The sequence below is a fragment of the Vigna umbellata genome, chromosome 4 (genome assembly GCF_029865625.1).
Source record: "Vigna umbellata cultivar VRB3 chromosome 4, Vumbellata_1.0, whole genome shotgun sequence".
Classification (NCBI taxonomy): Eukaryota; Viridiplantae; Streptophyta; class Magnoliopsida; order Fabales; family Fabaceae; genus Vigna; species Vigna umbellata.
This window is the reverse complement of record NC_142168.1, coordinates 45,383,470-45,397,151: the sequence shown is the minus strand read 5'-3', so window position 1 is coordinate 45,397,151 and position 13,682 is coordinate 45,383,470. Positions and strand designations below refer to the sequence as shown.

General features: G+C 34.4%; 2 protein-coding genes across 4 annotated transcripts; one reads left to right on the top strand and one right to left on the bottom strand.

Moving 5' to 3' along the window:
* Positions 1 to 1,929: 1,929 nt before the first annotated feature.
* LOC148200363 (uncharacterized) lies at positions 1,930 to 6,177 on the top strand. 2 transcript variants are annotated; one of them, XM_088111307.1, is made up of 7 exons: positions 1,930 to 2,249; positions 3,261 to 3,369; positions 4,339 to 4,469; positions 4,552 to 4,626; positions 4,919 to 5,065; positions 5,533 to 5,648; positions 5,806 to 6,177. In XM_088111307.1, exons 1-6 carry the CDS (start codon positions 2,037 to 2,039, stop codon positions 5,635 to 5,637), a joined length of 780 nt encoding a protein of 259 aa, XP_087967433.1. In that variant the 5' UTR covers positions 1,930 to 2,036; the 3' UTR covers positions 5,638 to 5,648; positions 5,806 to 6,177. The 2 variants fall into 2 exon arrangements, with proteins under 2 accessions (XP_087967433.1, XP_087967434.1); XM_088111308.1 differs by lacking the exon at positions 3,261 to 3,369 and having other exon boundaries at positions 4,344 to 4,469.
* A 2,550-nt stretch (positions 6,178 to 8,727) lies between these two features.
* On the bottom strand, positions 8,728 to 12,916 carry LOC124821677 (syntaxin-51-like). 2 transcript variants are annotated; one of them, XM_088114522.1, is made up of 7 exons: positions 12,687 to 12,916; positions 12,165 to 12,231; positions 10,543 to 10,755; positions 10,129 to 10,331; positions 9,939 to 10,039; positions 9,803 to 9,847; positions 8,728 to 9,116 (listed from the first exon to the last, which is right to left on the bottom strand). In XM_088114522.1, the coding sequence occupies exons 3-7, from the start codon at positions 10,749 to 10,751 to the stop codon at positions 8,985 to 8,987; spliced, it is 690 nt and encodes a 229-aa protein (XP_087970648.1). In that variant the 5' UTR covers positions 10,752 to 10,755; positions 12,165 to 12,231; positions 12,687 to 12,916; the 3' UTR covers positions 8,728 to 8,984. The 2 variants fall into 2 exon arrangements, with proteins under 2 accessions (XP_087970648.1, XP_047149556.1); XM_047293600.1 differs by lacking the exon at positions 12,165 to 12,231.
* Positions 12,917 to 13,682: the final 766 nt, after the last annotated feature.

Below are 13,682 nucleotides of genomic sequence, written 5' to 3'. Positions count from 1 at the left end.
CTCATATACTGTTCATTATTTATAATATTTCACTTTATTTTCATTTTCGTCTTCCAATCCAAGTTCATAAAATAACGAACGTTCAGTCCTCTTCATAACGAGGACGAACGTGAGGAAAGAGAACGATAACCTTCGTTCCAGAACCGAATAAATTTGACTACAAATACGCATCATATTTGACGAACGTCATTTACCATTTGAATCAGTTGAATGAACTGACTCTCGAAAGATTAGATCAATACTCAAAGAATAATTTAAGTACAAGACTCTAGGCCGGATCCAATGGATAAAACCACCTCAAGACGATTTCAGAACCATAACGAAAATAATTCTATTATAGAGACCGACTACCAGTCTATGACCGAACGCGGTAAGAGGATTTTACTGAATTTGAACGTACGCTATTTCCACACGTTTGATAATCAAAGAAGAATCCGAGCGTTCGGTATAAGACCGAGCACTACTTAGGACGTACGCTAGGTGTAAGACCGAGCGCTACTTATTACGAATGCTAGGTGTAAGACCGAGCGCTACAAATCTTAAAGTACAAGATATATATATATTACTTTATTTCGAAGATTAGGGTACGACTGTTCTGAGCCGAACACTCCAAGATAGTATTTCCACATAAGGACGCTCGTTCTCGATCAGAGTTCTTTCCAAATGAAAGAATTCCATTTTAATCATAGTAAGGAGTTCATATTCAAATTTGTAACTATTTTCAAATTAAGTTTTTCCACATACCAGTTCATACTTTATACTTCACATAAATTATCAATTTTCAGACTTTATAGCATCCACATCAATAATTCACACTCCAAATTAATAACTCATTTTCACATTCATACACTTCATACATATCAACCATTATGCATCATACTCATACTGGATACATACATTCACTCGTTCAGCAACATGCATTCATTTTCAGCAAGCATACAACAACATACGAATTAAATTAATAAGCTTCCCTTACCTCTAATGTGAACGATCGTCCTAAGTTTGCAACTTGGCTTGCCAACTACAATCCCTTCTACCCGCAACGCTTACTACTCTTTGAATCAACATCAAAGACAGATGAAAAAGGGTTCAGTATTTAACTTAAGAACTCATGCACCCAGAGTTGGGTGTGCATGTTCACCAGGACGAACAGTTGAAGGAAAATGAACTTACCGGTTTCAGAACTCTAAACTGTTCGGTTCAAGTGAAAGCTCAAGACGCCGGGAATACTTCTACGGTGCCTGAACGGTGATCGGAGCAGAGAAGAGTGAGTTACAGTAGAGAGAAGGGAAAGGTTTTCTAGAGAGAAGGAGGAGAAAATGGAGGTCAGAGTTTGGAAGGAGAAGGTGCATGCAGAAGAGTGTGGGCAGGTTTTTCAGAAATCATTTTTGTCTACCCCACGTCCAAACGGTCGTGCGTTCTTCTGCTGACACCTGCACTCCACTGACTGACTTCCGAATCTTCCATTTTGACACTTGGCAGTAGCGCGTCAGAGTTGAGTGCATTTTTAATGCATCTGATCAGAGTTGTAGGGAGCATTTATGAGAGCAAACAGGTGGCTTTGGGTGCATTTAATGAGACTTGACAATTAAAAATAATATTGAATATTTAGGGATTAATCCTATACATGTTTGAAAATATTTTATTTAAATTTGGTATATTTATTTCATAGGTTAAAAATTAAACACAATTATATTTTTTAATATTTTGAAATTATAATATTATATTATATCATATCATTATTTACTAAAATCATTTAACATTAAACTTCTAAATGGTATTTTGACAGGTTTAATAACTGTTCAATTGCTAAATACAGTTCTTAAAAGTGGTATACACTCTGTATATTAGTACAGATAATGAAATAAAAATAATATAAATAAAAATAATATAAAATGATAATGCCACATAAATACTGCACACCACACTAGCAGCAGGCTGAGAACAAAACCAACAAAACGGTTTCATTCTGCTTCAAAAATCCAAAAGTCACCTGCAAATTCGCTCTCTTCGTGTTCTTCTTCTTTCTATTGAGAATGGAAGACCAAGGTGGTGGTGGTGGCACCAAACAGACGAACAATGCGTACGTGGACACGTCGAAAGCGGAGAGAGCAGTGTGGCTGATGAAGTGTCCTCCCCTCGTCTCTCGCTGCCTCCGCGCCCCTCCCTCCGACCCCTCTCGCCCCGTCGCCAAGGTCGTTGTCTCTATCGACCCTCTCAACTCCAACGACGACGATTCTCCTCCTCAGGTTCTTCTCCTTTCCTCTATCTACAGATAATGAATGTGTGGATGCCATGCCGTGATCCACATTGTGTGAGTGCAAATGTTGAGACCTAAAATTCAAGGACTCTGTTCTGGTAGGATCAATTTTCCTTGAATTAGTCCTACGGATATCTCATTAATTGAGTATTATATTTCTTTTCAGTTGTTTGGATTAACCAAAGTGCGTCGAGGTGGAAAATAATGCATTACTTGTTTTTAATCTGCTGCCATTGTTTTCGCTGTAAATGATTTTCGTATAAAAATTTTATGGATACGTTTCTGGTATTGTTCTCCGACGAGGTTTTAAATTACCGTTGATGTTTCATCTATTTTTGAAATCACATACAAATGTGGCTGATGCAGCCACATTTCGGTTGCATTGCTGCCTCAGACACTAATACAACCTTCATGTGCAACCAAAATCATAGTCGCAAGCTGATTTTGAGAACCTTGCTTTCAATCGGAATTGAAGTTTTATTTAATCTTGGTAGTTTGTGTAATAAATTTATGTATTAAAAAATCAATCGAAGTTACTAAGGTGAAGCAATAATTGTGATAGAAGAATAGGGCGTTCAAAAGTTTAATCTATGAGAAATGTGGCAGATGCAGCCACAATTTCAGTCGCATTGCGGTTTCGGACACTGAAAAACCTTGTCATTGCAGCCAAAATCTTAGTTACAGGTTGATTTATTAAACCTTGGTTTCTATTAGAATTGAAGTTTAATTTAACTTTGCTAATTTGCATAATAAAGTTATGTATTAAAAATTAACAGAATTACTAAGGTGAAAAGCTTTTTCTGCTTGGAGAATAACACCAAAAGCCTACGCGGAAGTTCTTCCAAGTTTTGTCCTATATCTTTTTGTTTAGGAAAATGATATGTATATTATTCGTGTATTTTTTATCATATGAAAATAGTTACTTTTGCTGTAGCTATTAGTGACACTTTTCCCTGTGATTTTTGTCCTTTTAAATTGATTCTTTAGTTAAAATACTCAGTTTACAATGGAGTTGGCTGGAACTGAAGCTGGACATATACCCAAATGTTATGTTATGGATATGTCTAAAGACTTCATTCCCATGTCTGTGTTTTCAGACACACAGCAAGGTAAATAAGTTTCATCTTGTGGTGACCATTTACATTGAAAGTTACATTGGTGGATAGTTAAGCTCACTGTTATTTATATCTCAGTTTGACGTGAAATAGCTGTGATTGTTTGAACATTCTGATATGTGTATTACTTTAATATTATCACCTGGTAATTTTATGTCCTTGTCCATATTCCTCTGTCATTAAATGATGAGCTGTATCATGGTGCTTGTTATTGAAATGAGGGCGTTCCTTCATAAAAGAAGAAATGAAGCCGATCATTATTTTTACTCTCTAGGTTGAAACAAGTGGACCTCATGTGTATAAGCTTTGAATCATATGTTTGAAATAATCAGAGGAGTTTATGATGCATGCGCATTCTTTTCTAAATTAGTTACGAATTTGACCTTCCAACATTTGAGCTGATCTGTTATAACAAATCTTTATTTGGACAGTTGCACTTCATTAGAGTAACAGTTTTAAGGCATATATGTAGAAAACATATTATCTTAATGTTTTTTATTTGTGTTTCTCTGGTGCTGTTTTTAACAGCTAACAACCATTTAAAATATTTAGTTGCTGGATATTATTGGACTGAAATTCCCTATAAAGCATATTAGGTTTATGCTGTTATCTATGCTTTTCGTTGTAAAAATTCCAAGAATGTTTTTCTTCAATTGTCTCTTATTTTATGAGGTTCAGAGGTCTCCTTGCTGAAGCAGTCATTCTAGGGGGGTTTTGTTGAATATGCCAGAGAGACTGACAAGTTTATTTAGTTAATATGCTGTCCTTCTATATCTTAGTCTACAACTACAACACTACATGATGTTTTATTCTCTGCTCTTCTACTTTTTTCTTTCTCTTTTCCCTTAAGATATTTTTATTCTAGACAGTATTGTTTGATATCTAAAGCATCATTAATCTCTTCTATCAAAGTTAATTTAGCAAAATGTAAATCCAGCTGTTGAAATTTCTGTTGTATTGTAGGAAAGATCTCTGTGGAGGGAAAAATACTGAACAAGTTTGACATGAGGCCCCATAATCAAAACCTTGAACTCTATGGGAAACTCTGCCGGGAAAGGACAAACAAGTATATGGTCAAAAGTAGACAGATTCAGGTTTTCTAATGGCTCTAACTCTCCTTATCCATGAGTTAGGCAAACAGTTCCATTATCTTTGACTTCTGCATTCTATTTTCAGGTTATTGACAATGATAGTGGGGCACATATGAGGCCAATGCCAGGGATGATCAGTTTTTCAACTTCTGGGCCCCCTGTAATGGCTTATTCTCCTTCCTGTTACCAATCCTATTCCTCAATGAATTCATGCTAAGAGAATCCCCCTTGTTTTGGCATAATGTCAGCTCATCATCATTTTATAACTTACTGATCAAATCACATCTAGTCCCTCCCCCCTCCCCCCTCTTTTTGGGTTGATAATGAGACACAAATGAGATATAGGGTGTTGAAGAGGTGGTGCTGAGGACTATTTCTACAGGCTTGTTATGCAGTTCAATATATTTTATTAATTTATACTCCAGTTGTAACAGATGTTTGTGTTGGATTAGGAAAAGAAGAAAACTCCTGCTAAAGCAACCGATACAAAGAGAACAAGAAGAGATCGTGGGGAGATGGAAGAGATTGTGTTTAAGCTATTTGAACGGCAATCTAATTGGAGTTTAAGAAACCTCATACAAGAAACCGACCAACCTGAAGTATGTGTTTTGAGTAGTTTTACTCTTAAAATCTGGCTTTCTTGAATACTTGCACTTTTACAAGCTTAAATCTCAAACTCTACGCAAAATGAACTGCAACCATAAAAGTTTGTTGCTTTTAATGGATATGCATATGTAGTGAATGCTCAGACCTGTCCGATATAATAATTTGTGCAATTGAACTAATCTATACAAGATAGGTTGATAAGTTAATCTGAGTTGTATATCTCATTTTCAGAGAACTTTTGAGAGATTAAGATTGTATGTCTCTATCATTTATGTTATTTTTATAAGAAGTGATGAAGATATCGATGTATGTTGTACTTTTACTGCTTAGTAGGTATGCCTCTACAAGCCCACACACCATTAAGAAACAATATACTTTCAAATCCACATTTTTTTGTTTGTGGTTATTAATTTAGTAGAGCCTGTTTTAACCAATGTGGTGGATCTTCATATTTTTACAGCAATTTCTGAAAGATATACTAAAAGACCTTTGTGTCTACAACAACAAAGGAACTAATCAAGGCACGTATGAATTGAAGCCTGAATACAGAAAATCTGGAGATTAAGCGACCTTCAAGTAGGTTTTATTTGTGCTCATCCATTTGTTAACCTCGTTCAAATGATATGTAGCTTACTCATTTCAGTTTCTTCATTATGTTCAAGTTGCAAAATAAAGCAGCATGCATCTTGGTACAGCCTTTTCTGATTCTTCTGCACGTTTTTTTGTTTTGCAGATTTTGCTATATCACAGTTTATTTGTGTTCCTTAGTCGGAAAGCAGAACTAGATTAATTTTTGAACAATTTACGGTGTTATTGCAAAATTAACAAAAATTAGAATGTGAAATTGCTCCGAAACTGGCAAATGGCACGAGAGGTTGATTTGTGCTGTGCATTGAATTTCCTAAACTTTTTCTGAAACATAAATAAGTGTATGGAACTTTGGATACTTGTAAGTCATTGGATGCATTTTTACTACTTCGAAGGTTGTAGACGTTTATAGTCATTAAGTTTACGCAACTTTGGATACATGTAAGTCATTGGATGCATTTCTACTGCTGCAAAGGTTGTAGATGTTTATAGTCATTATATTGCCTTTTAGCGCTCAGTTTTTGTGCAGTTCGCTGTTTTCTTCTGTTCTGGTTAAAGTTAAGTGACTTTAAGTCAGTTGATTGTCATGTGCTCTAGAAAACTGACTTCAAAAGCAAATGACTCGGTTTATCCTTCAATAATGTCGGTTCCTAAAATTTGGTAACAAAGTGTTCTTTCCACTAATCTTGCTGGACTTGTTAACATACTCGGCCAAGGGCCGCCTATTATTGTAGGAGTGCAATTAATAATTATGGGGATGGAGGAAGCATTAGCCCTAGTTCGTCTTAAAGGATTTCAACTTCATGCCACTAAATAATAAAATTTCTTCCTGCACTTCCATGTTTTCTTTCTGCATCCCATACATTTTTTAAATTCTAGTTACACTTGTTGAAATTATAGTTCTGAATAGTGTACATTTCAAATTATGTAATATAAAATATAAATTTATATTTTATATTATAAAATTTGTAATTGAAATTTATATTCTAAATTATATAATTTGTAATATAAATTTAAAAAACAATCTAAATTCAAATATCATTTCGAATTATACATCTCATAATGTAAATTTATATTTCAAATTATATAATTTGTAATACAAATTAAATTTGTATAATCTGAAATATATTTAAAAAATAATAATACGTTGCTGATTATCAATCCGAAATGTAATACTTTTTTTATGTATTCTAAATTTTCTTATCCAGACATTAATGTTATCTTCCTCAGTGCATCGTCCCTCCCACTTTAATAGTGAAAAGAGTGTTGATTTTCCGGGCGTTACTCAATTCTCTCCAATCCCCTTCAGCCGAAGTTGCACTAAAGCCTTCATACTTGCATTTGTTAATTCCCAATCCTTCATATTTGTGAGTTTTGAGCCAAATATAGAGGGTGACCCCAATGTGTCATGCCTACTGTGGTTTCTTATTTAAAACGTTTTTCCTAAATGTTTTATTTAGAACACACATTTCATATGACATGTAATCACTAATTTTGAGAAAACTTATATAGTGTAAGAATAATAAAACATGATCACTCTCACATGATACGTCCCATACACCCTTGGCCACCAAGCTATGTTAAAACTTTTGATCCCATGGTCAACCTAAGCTCATAGACATCCACTTTGGGTCAATATTAGACCTTAATCTTTGTTTGACTAAGTGGTCCAAAAACCCTACATTACTTGACATATAATATAAGACTAAAAAATATATCTTATACTATTTGGTCCATAATACAAAGTTCAAATCAATTCTAGACTACTTGATCCAAAATACAAGACTCAAATTATTCCTATTCTGCTAGAAGCTCCATAATAGTTCAAGATAGTCCAAAAAAGAGTCTAAATTCATCTTTCACATATGACCTCGACTATTTTTTAATGTGCTTGGTCATAATTAGGTGGTTTGTGCTAAGAGGGACCCAAAACCATGGACAGTAGATGTACCGCCAATGGATAGGATAGGGAGTTAGAGAGGTTAAATTGCCATTCAAGTTAGTTCCCTTTCACTTGAGTTGTGAAGAGCCATCACAAGACACTGAAACTGAGGAGGTGAAACTTCTGAAAGGGGAAGTGGAGAGGTTGAAACAGAAGAATACTGAGTTGGCTAACGACCTTCAGAGTCTGCAGCATGAATAGGTGGACCTCAAATGGGACAATGAAAGAAACAGGGGAGTGTGTAGGGAGCTGCTAAGAAAGCAAAAGGAAGAAAAAGGACTACAACATCAAAATTAACCAGAACCTTGTTGCAACTAACACAAAACTGGCCTTGAAATCCTTGGACAATGATATAATTGTGTCATCTTAGAGCCATGTGAAACACTAGTGTGATGAGCTTAAAAGAGAGATAAGCAAGAGACATTGGAGAAGTTGCTTAACATGCAAATCAGAAATTGACGAATTCGAACAACGAGAGAAAGAGACAATGAAACAACTAATCAAAGAGCACCGACTCTGAGTCGGATAAAAGATGCCAAGAGCTGATTGTTTGGATAGCTGATTAAAGAATCGAACAGGGGAAAATTTTGAAGAACTGGAAGAAACATTTCTCACACTTGGCGACCCTAACAAACAGAGCTATTGAAGACGTCCCAAGGATGCTAGCAGAAATCGAGTCTATGATGCCAATCTTTAGCCCATCCAAGGAGATTGAAGCCTTCCTTAATCATTACAAAAAGTTGATATGCGAAATGAAAGATGTGATGGCTAGGGCGTTAGAGATTGTTGATTAGGATTTCTTTAGCTACTCATGTAATACATTTGAAAATCTTGTGGTTGTTTGAGTTGTATTGATTGTGGTATTTTGTGTTTGACACAGAATTTCTTACTAAAATAACTGCATGATACCGTCTTTTCTTTTTTTTTCCTTAATTAATTCTGTTTAACAAAAATAATTCAGTAAAGAGAAAAAACAATGGCAAAACTTCCATGATACCTGTGTGTTCGGAAATAATTGAGGAAAACTAAGTAACGTTAGTGGTGATTTTTAATTGTCATTTGATGAAATATTATTTGGATTAAAGTAATTAGATAGGAACTAAGACGCATGACAAATATTCAAAATGCTCCAAAAAGCTCAAATTGGCTTAAGTCATTAAAGGAAGTCACTTTCGATATAATGATTTTTACAACAGAAACACTCAAAGGCAAAACTTTAAAACTGAGAATTACAAAATAAAACCTTTCAACACCTTAGTAAATTCCTGTCATTGCCAAAACACCGAGTGAAAAAAAAGAAAAGAAACACGTTGCCATGTTTCAATGCACACATTTAGAAACATAAAAAAGAGAGAAAGTTCACGAGTTGGGTATTTTTATCTTTACAAATATTTGATCAACAGCCATATGACAACAACCAAAACCACTATACCGATCACTGATAGAAGCATGCACAAGCAGGAACAACCACCCTTGGTACGTTTGTTCAAAACTGCCAAGTTCTTTTGCACTCGCTGTTTACACATCATAAACTCGGAAGGTCAGTTGCAAGCTACTTCATTTCTACAATATCTCATATCAAGAGCTAAATCATGTGGGAAAGTTAACAAGTAACTACTTTTTAAATAAATGCACCAGAAATACGTATATTAACATATGTGAATATCATTCGTTTATTTTTCACATACTTTTGCTTTCTATGCCACGTGTCAAATATTAATTTGAAACTTTCAAATTAAAGTGTTCATCATAGGTAAAGGAAATGCAAATATATTTGAAGAAAATTTACTAAATATTGTTATACAAAAACATTTATATCCTGATAAAAACGTAACACTATGAGAAGAAATCCCCACAAATCTATACTTGACAGTGTATAATGATGAAAGTATATTTATCCCAAATAAGTATGATTTTATAGCTAAACCACTACCACAAAAAAGACTGACCAAATAATGTGTGCCTGTGTCGTGTATTTGAAAGGAGGTTAAATTGATTCACTTTCAAAATAACAATTTAAAGACAATATACCTATCAGAATGAAGGAATTTATAGACAAAAAAATAAGGACATAGTTGAAGAGAATATCACATGATTCCACCAAATCGTGCATGTTGTGAAACCATGCCATAAATTCAACTTTCTTACGCTTAAAAACAAGTTATGATTCCAAATATAGAAGTTATAGTGAGAGTGTTACCCTCAGCCGGGAATCTGTAACATCTACATGTTCGTCTAAGTCATCCTAGCAAAAGAAGAGAAATGATTAGATTTCAGAACTGATAGGACATGGACTGTAAAAGGAGCAAAGAAAAATAACACGTGGGGGAACATACAATGAGTCTGGTGTGTAGATCCAGCTCTTCATTCACTGCCAACGCAATATGTTTAGTACTGATTACAGTCTCCTCCAATTTCTCAAGGCCATCGTCTTGTTCTGCTTGAATAACACATTTGCAAATTAATATAAAAAAAAGAAAGCAGACTACAATTGATATTTTAAATTTTCAAACAATTCAAAGTGACCTTTCATAATTTGCCGTTGAAGACCAACTAGTCCACTGTTGTCCAGGCCAACAGTTCTGCTCATTGCATCTGATTTTATTTCTGGCCCAAGCAAACTATCCCTATTTGCAAAGCTTGACATGTTTAATGTTGAAGCCATTTGGTTAACTTTGGTCCTCAAGTTTCCAAGCATATCCTTGCGACGATTCATCTCCTTCTCAGTTCTGTGCATTATTGACAAGGAAACACTTCAATAACAAGCATGCAATTTAACATAAAAGATATAGTCAAGATCATAAGGTTTCACAAAAAATTTATTTCAAAAATACACAGTATCACATGACTACAACCCAATAGTGTTCCAGGTCACTATGCTCTGCCATAATACCATTGAACTTTTCCCGATCAGTATATAGGAAATAACTAAACACTCACTTCGCAGGGACCTTTGACAAAAGAGATTGCAAGCTATCAAGCCTGGTCCCTAATATCGTAATCTTCCTTCTTATAGCAGATCCATGCCGCTGGGTTTCGGGTCCAGATGCAGGAAACGAACTCCGTTCAGCAATCATACCAGTGATATCATCAGCAAGTTTTACAGCTTCATTATATTCCTTCATCCAAGAGTCTGAAGAAGATGCCATTTTCCTGAAAATAAGATGCAAAAGGAAGAAAACCAAACTCAGAACCAAGGTAAGGTCATTTCTCATTTTATAGAATAAATAATCTATAGAAGTCATATCTTCCTATCTAACAGATTTTACATTGAATGCAGAATAAATAATACAAGAACTAAAAAATTATGTAAAATCAATAATTCTGTAAGTTGAGAAATCTTCTAGTGTTTGACTTTATAAATAATTTTCCAGTCTTCACGATTAACGTGAGATAAATTTTGTCAGGCTAGAGAAATTCCTAAAACACAGATTCATATAAGTAGCTATGACACAATGACCCCCACTTATGATAATTTAACATTCCACATCCTACTAACTCCTCTGGTGCCTCAAGAACAAGCTACGACAACCATACGATAGTGCAAGAATATCATGATAATAAAGATACAGACAGATTAAGTCACAATGGTATTCTACGTTATTACAGCCATTGATCACTTTGACTTTAATAAACAGCAGTGAAAGTAAATCTAGGTACTTTTTACACGGTGCTTCATGAAGTTACTCCATCCTTCCCCAATAAGTTATGTCAGCCTTCTTACAAAAGAGGAAGAGACTGATCAGTCAAAGTTACCTCTACAAATGAACCAAGTCTCGTTCAAGTGCAAGAAAACATAATGGATCACTCATTATGAGCTAAACTATAGAACCCTTCTGCTTTATGTCAAACACTAACCATTGCAGCTTTGCCCCAGCTAAAAGTTCCATAACAAATTTGAAAATGGAAAAAGGTTTTCCTAATAAAAATAGGAAACTATATGATCAGTTAATGTCATGATGAGGATCAGAACACGTGTCAACAACATTGTTCTATAGAAACTGAGAACTTCCGAAGCATGGATACAGACTCAGAAAGAGACATCAATAAGTTCCAAAATATAGGATACAGCAGCACAAATACACACACTGACCATTATTATGAATTAGTTAAATTGACAATCAAGAGAATATTCAAAATCATCTATTAAAAAGTTAGTCAAATATAACAATCTGCACACATTATTTTCTGATACATAAATGGATCTAATCCTTCCATCTAAAATCCAAAAAGTGAAAAGAGGATCTAATTCATTTAAGATATTTAACCCCCTTGCATATTACCATCATTGAAAAAGACATCCTCTATGTTAGATTCATCTGAATAAAAATTTAAATAGAGAAGGAGAAACGCAAAATGTAGATTTGAAATAGACGGTTTGTTCGTTTAAAGAAGGAATAGAAACTTACACAGTAAGTTTCTTACTTTCTAACTGCTTAAAAAATCATTGCTTCTACCCTCATTCTAACCCTTTATTTTTATAATACAATGGTATAATAAATAATTCACATTTAACTATTAAATTAAGAGAAAATGAAAATAAGTAACTCTCATAGACTTACACTTTAAATAACTTGATCCCTCATTAATATTTCAGTCAAAGAATCTCCACATTACAAATGTCCAATCCTGATGGATGAGTGAAGGAGGTGTTCAAATCTCACATCCAACATATATATGACAAAAATAAGACTTAATCAAACTTATGAAGGCGTAGCACTCATAGCCTCAAAATCCCCCCCCCCCCCCCCCCCCCCCCCCCTTTTATGCCAACACCAGCATCAACATAATTCTTACCAAATATGAATCTTAACCAATATCTCGACCCCTTATACCAGCACGCCAGATTACTTCAACAACATATTCATATACAAAATACTAAATCTACACCGCAATTGCTGCAAACCTCAACATGAATAAAGGCATAGGACCGGGGGGCGATGCGGGGTCGACGGGAGACGAGGCTTTTAAGTTCATCATGATGAGAAATGGAAAACTACAAAATCCCACCCATCATGCGATATGCAGAAAAAGGAAAGCGGTAGAAGATCGCAAAAGGAGAATTGAATTGAATTGAAACTTACGCGCTAATGATGGTGAAGAAAGCGACCTTCTGTCTTCTGAATTAGGGTTTGTGAATAAAGAGGAAGGAGGAATTTGGTTTTGAAGAGAATGATGGATAAAACGTAGTTTTTGAGATCGGTAAAGGCGGCACCACCAACCGGCACCGTTTGTCTGAAACAGTCGTCGTTTAAGGTAAGTGGGACGAAAAAAATCTGTTGCTGAGCACAGTCGTTTATGGTGTCCCTTCCCAACCTTAAGAACAAATTATATATATATATATATATATATATATATATATATATATATATATATATATATATATATATATATATATATATATATATATGGGTTTGCTAACGCACGCCTGTTTTTTCAGTTGGTACATTTTAGCAATGTGTACCGGATTTTAGTAGACAAAAATATCCTTATATATTATGAATTCCAAGTTTTAAGGTTAAGAGTATTTTAATAATTTTCATTTTCAAAACTTAAAAAAAAAAAAAAACCTCCAAACCCTTACTCACCTCTCTCATTCCTCTCAATCATTTCTCTTTCATCTCTCTCACTCCCACCTTTTCTCTGTCATCTCTACTCTAATCCCAATTGAAAAAAATCAGAAACACATGCTTTTAAAAAAATTTTCTTTGTAAAGAGTTGAGTCATTGACATATTCACCTTCAAGGCAAAGGTTCATTCAAGATCTCTTCAATTTCACCATCTTCACTACCCTCTCTAATTTCATCATCTGTATTTGTTGAATCATCATCTCTAAAAAAATCCTCGAGGCCAATTACCAATTCTTTCTGATGTCATTATGCTTGTGAAAATTAGATAAAATTATATACGACAAAAATTATAAAATGAAAACTCATTATAAAGTCATTTTTTTGTAAGAAATTGTTTAACAACTGAGTGTTTTTGATTTTTTTCCAGGCCAATTACCAATTCCTTTGATGTCATTATGCTTGTGAAAATTAGATAAAATTAGATAAGACAAAAATTATAAAATAAAAACT

Coding starts and splice junctions, on each gene's coding strand:
- LOC148200363 (XM_088111307.1), top strand. CDS start 2,037: ATGGAAGACCAAGGTGGTGGTGGTGGCACCAAACAGACGAACAATGCG. Junction 2,250..3,260: donor ACGACGATTCTCCTCCTCAG/GTTCTTCTCCTT, acceptor TAAAATACTCAG/TTTACAATGGAGTTGGCTGG. Junction 3,370..4,338: donor GTTTTCAGACACACAGCAAG/GTAAATAAGTTT, acceptor GTTGTATTGTAG/GAAAGATCTCTGTGGAGGGA.
- LOC124821677 (XM_088114522.1), bottom strand. CDS start 10,751: ATGGCATCTTCTTCAGACTCTTGGATGAAGGAATATAATGAAGCTGTA. Junction 9,848..9,938: donor ATCTACACACCAGACTCATT/GTATGTTCCCCC, acceptor TTCTTTTGCTAG/GATGACTTAGACGAACATGT. Junction 9,117..9,802: donor TTACAGATTCCCGGCTGAGG/GTAACACTCTCA, acceptor ATGTGTAAACAG/CGAGTGCAAAAGAACTTGGC.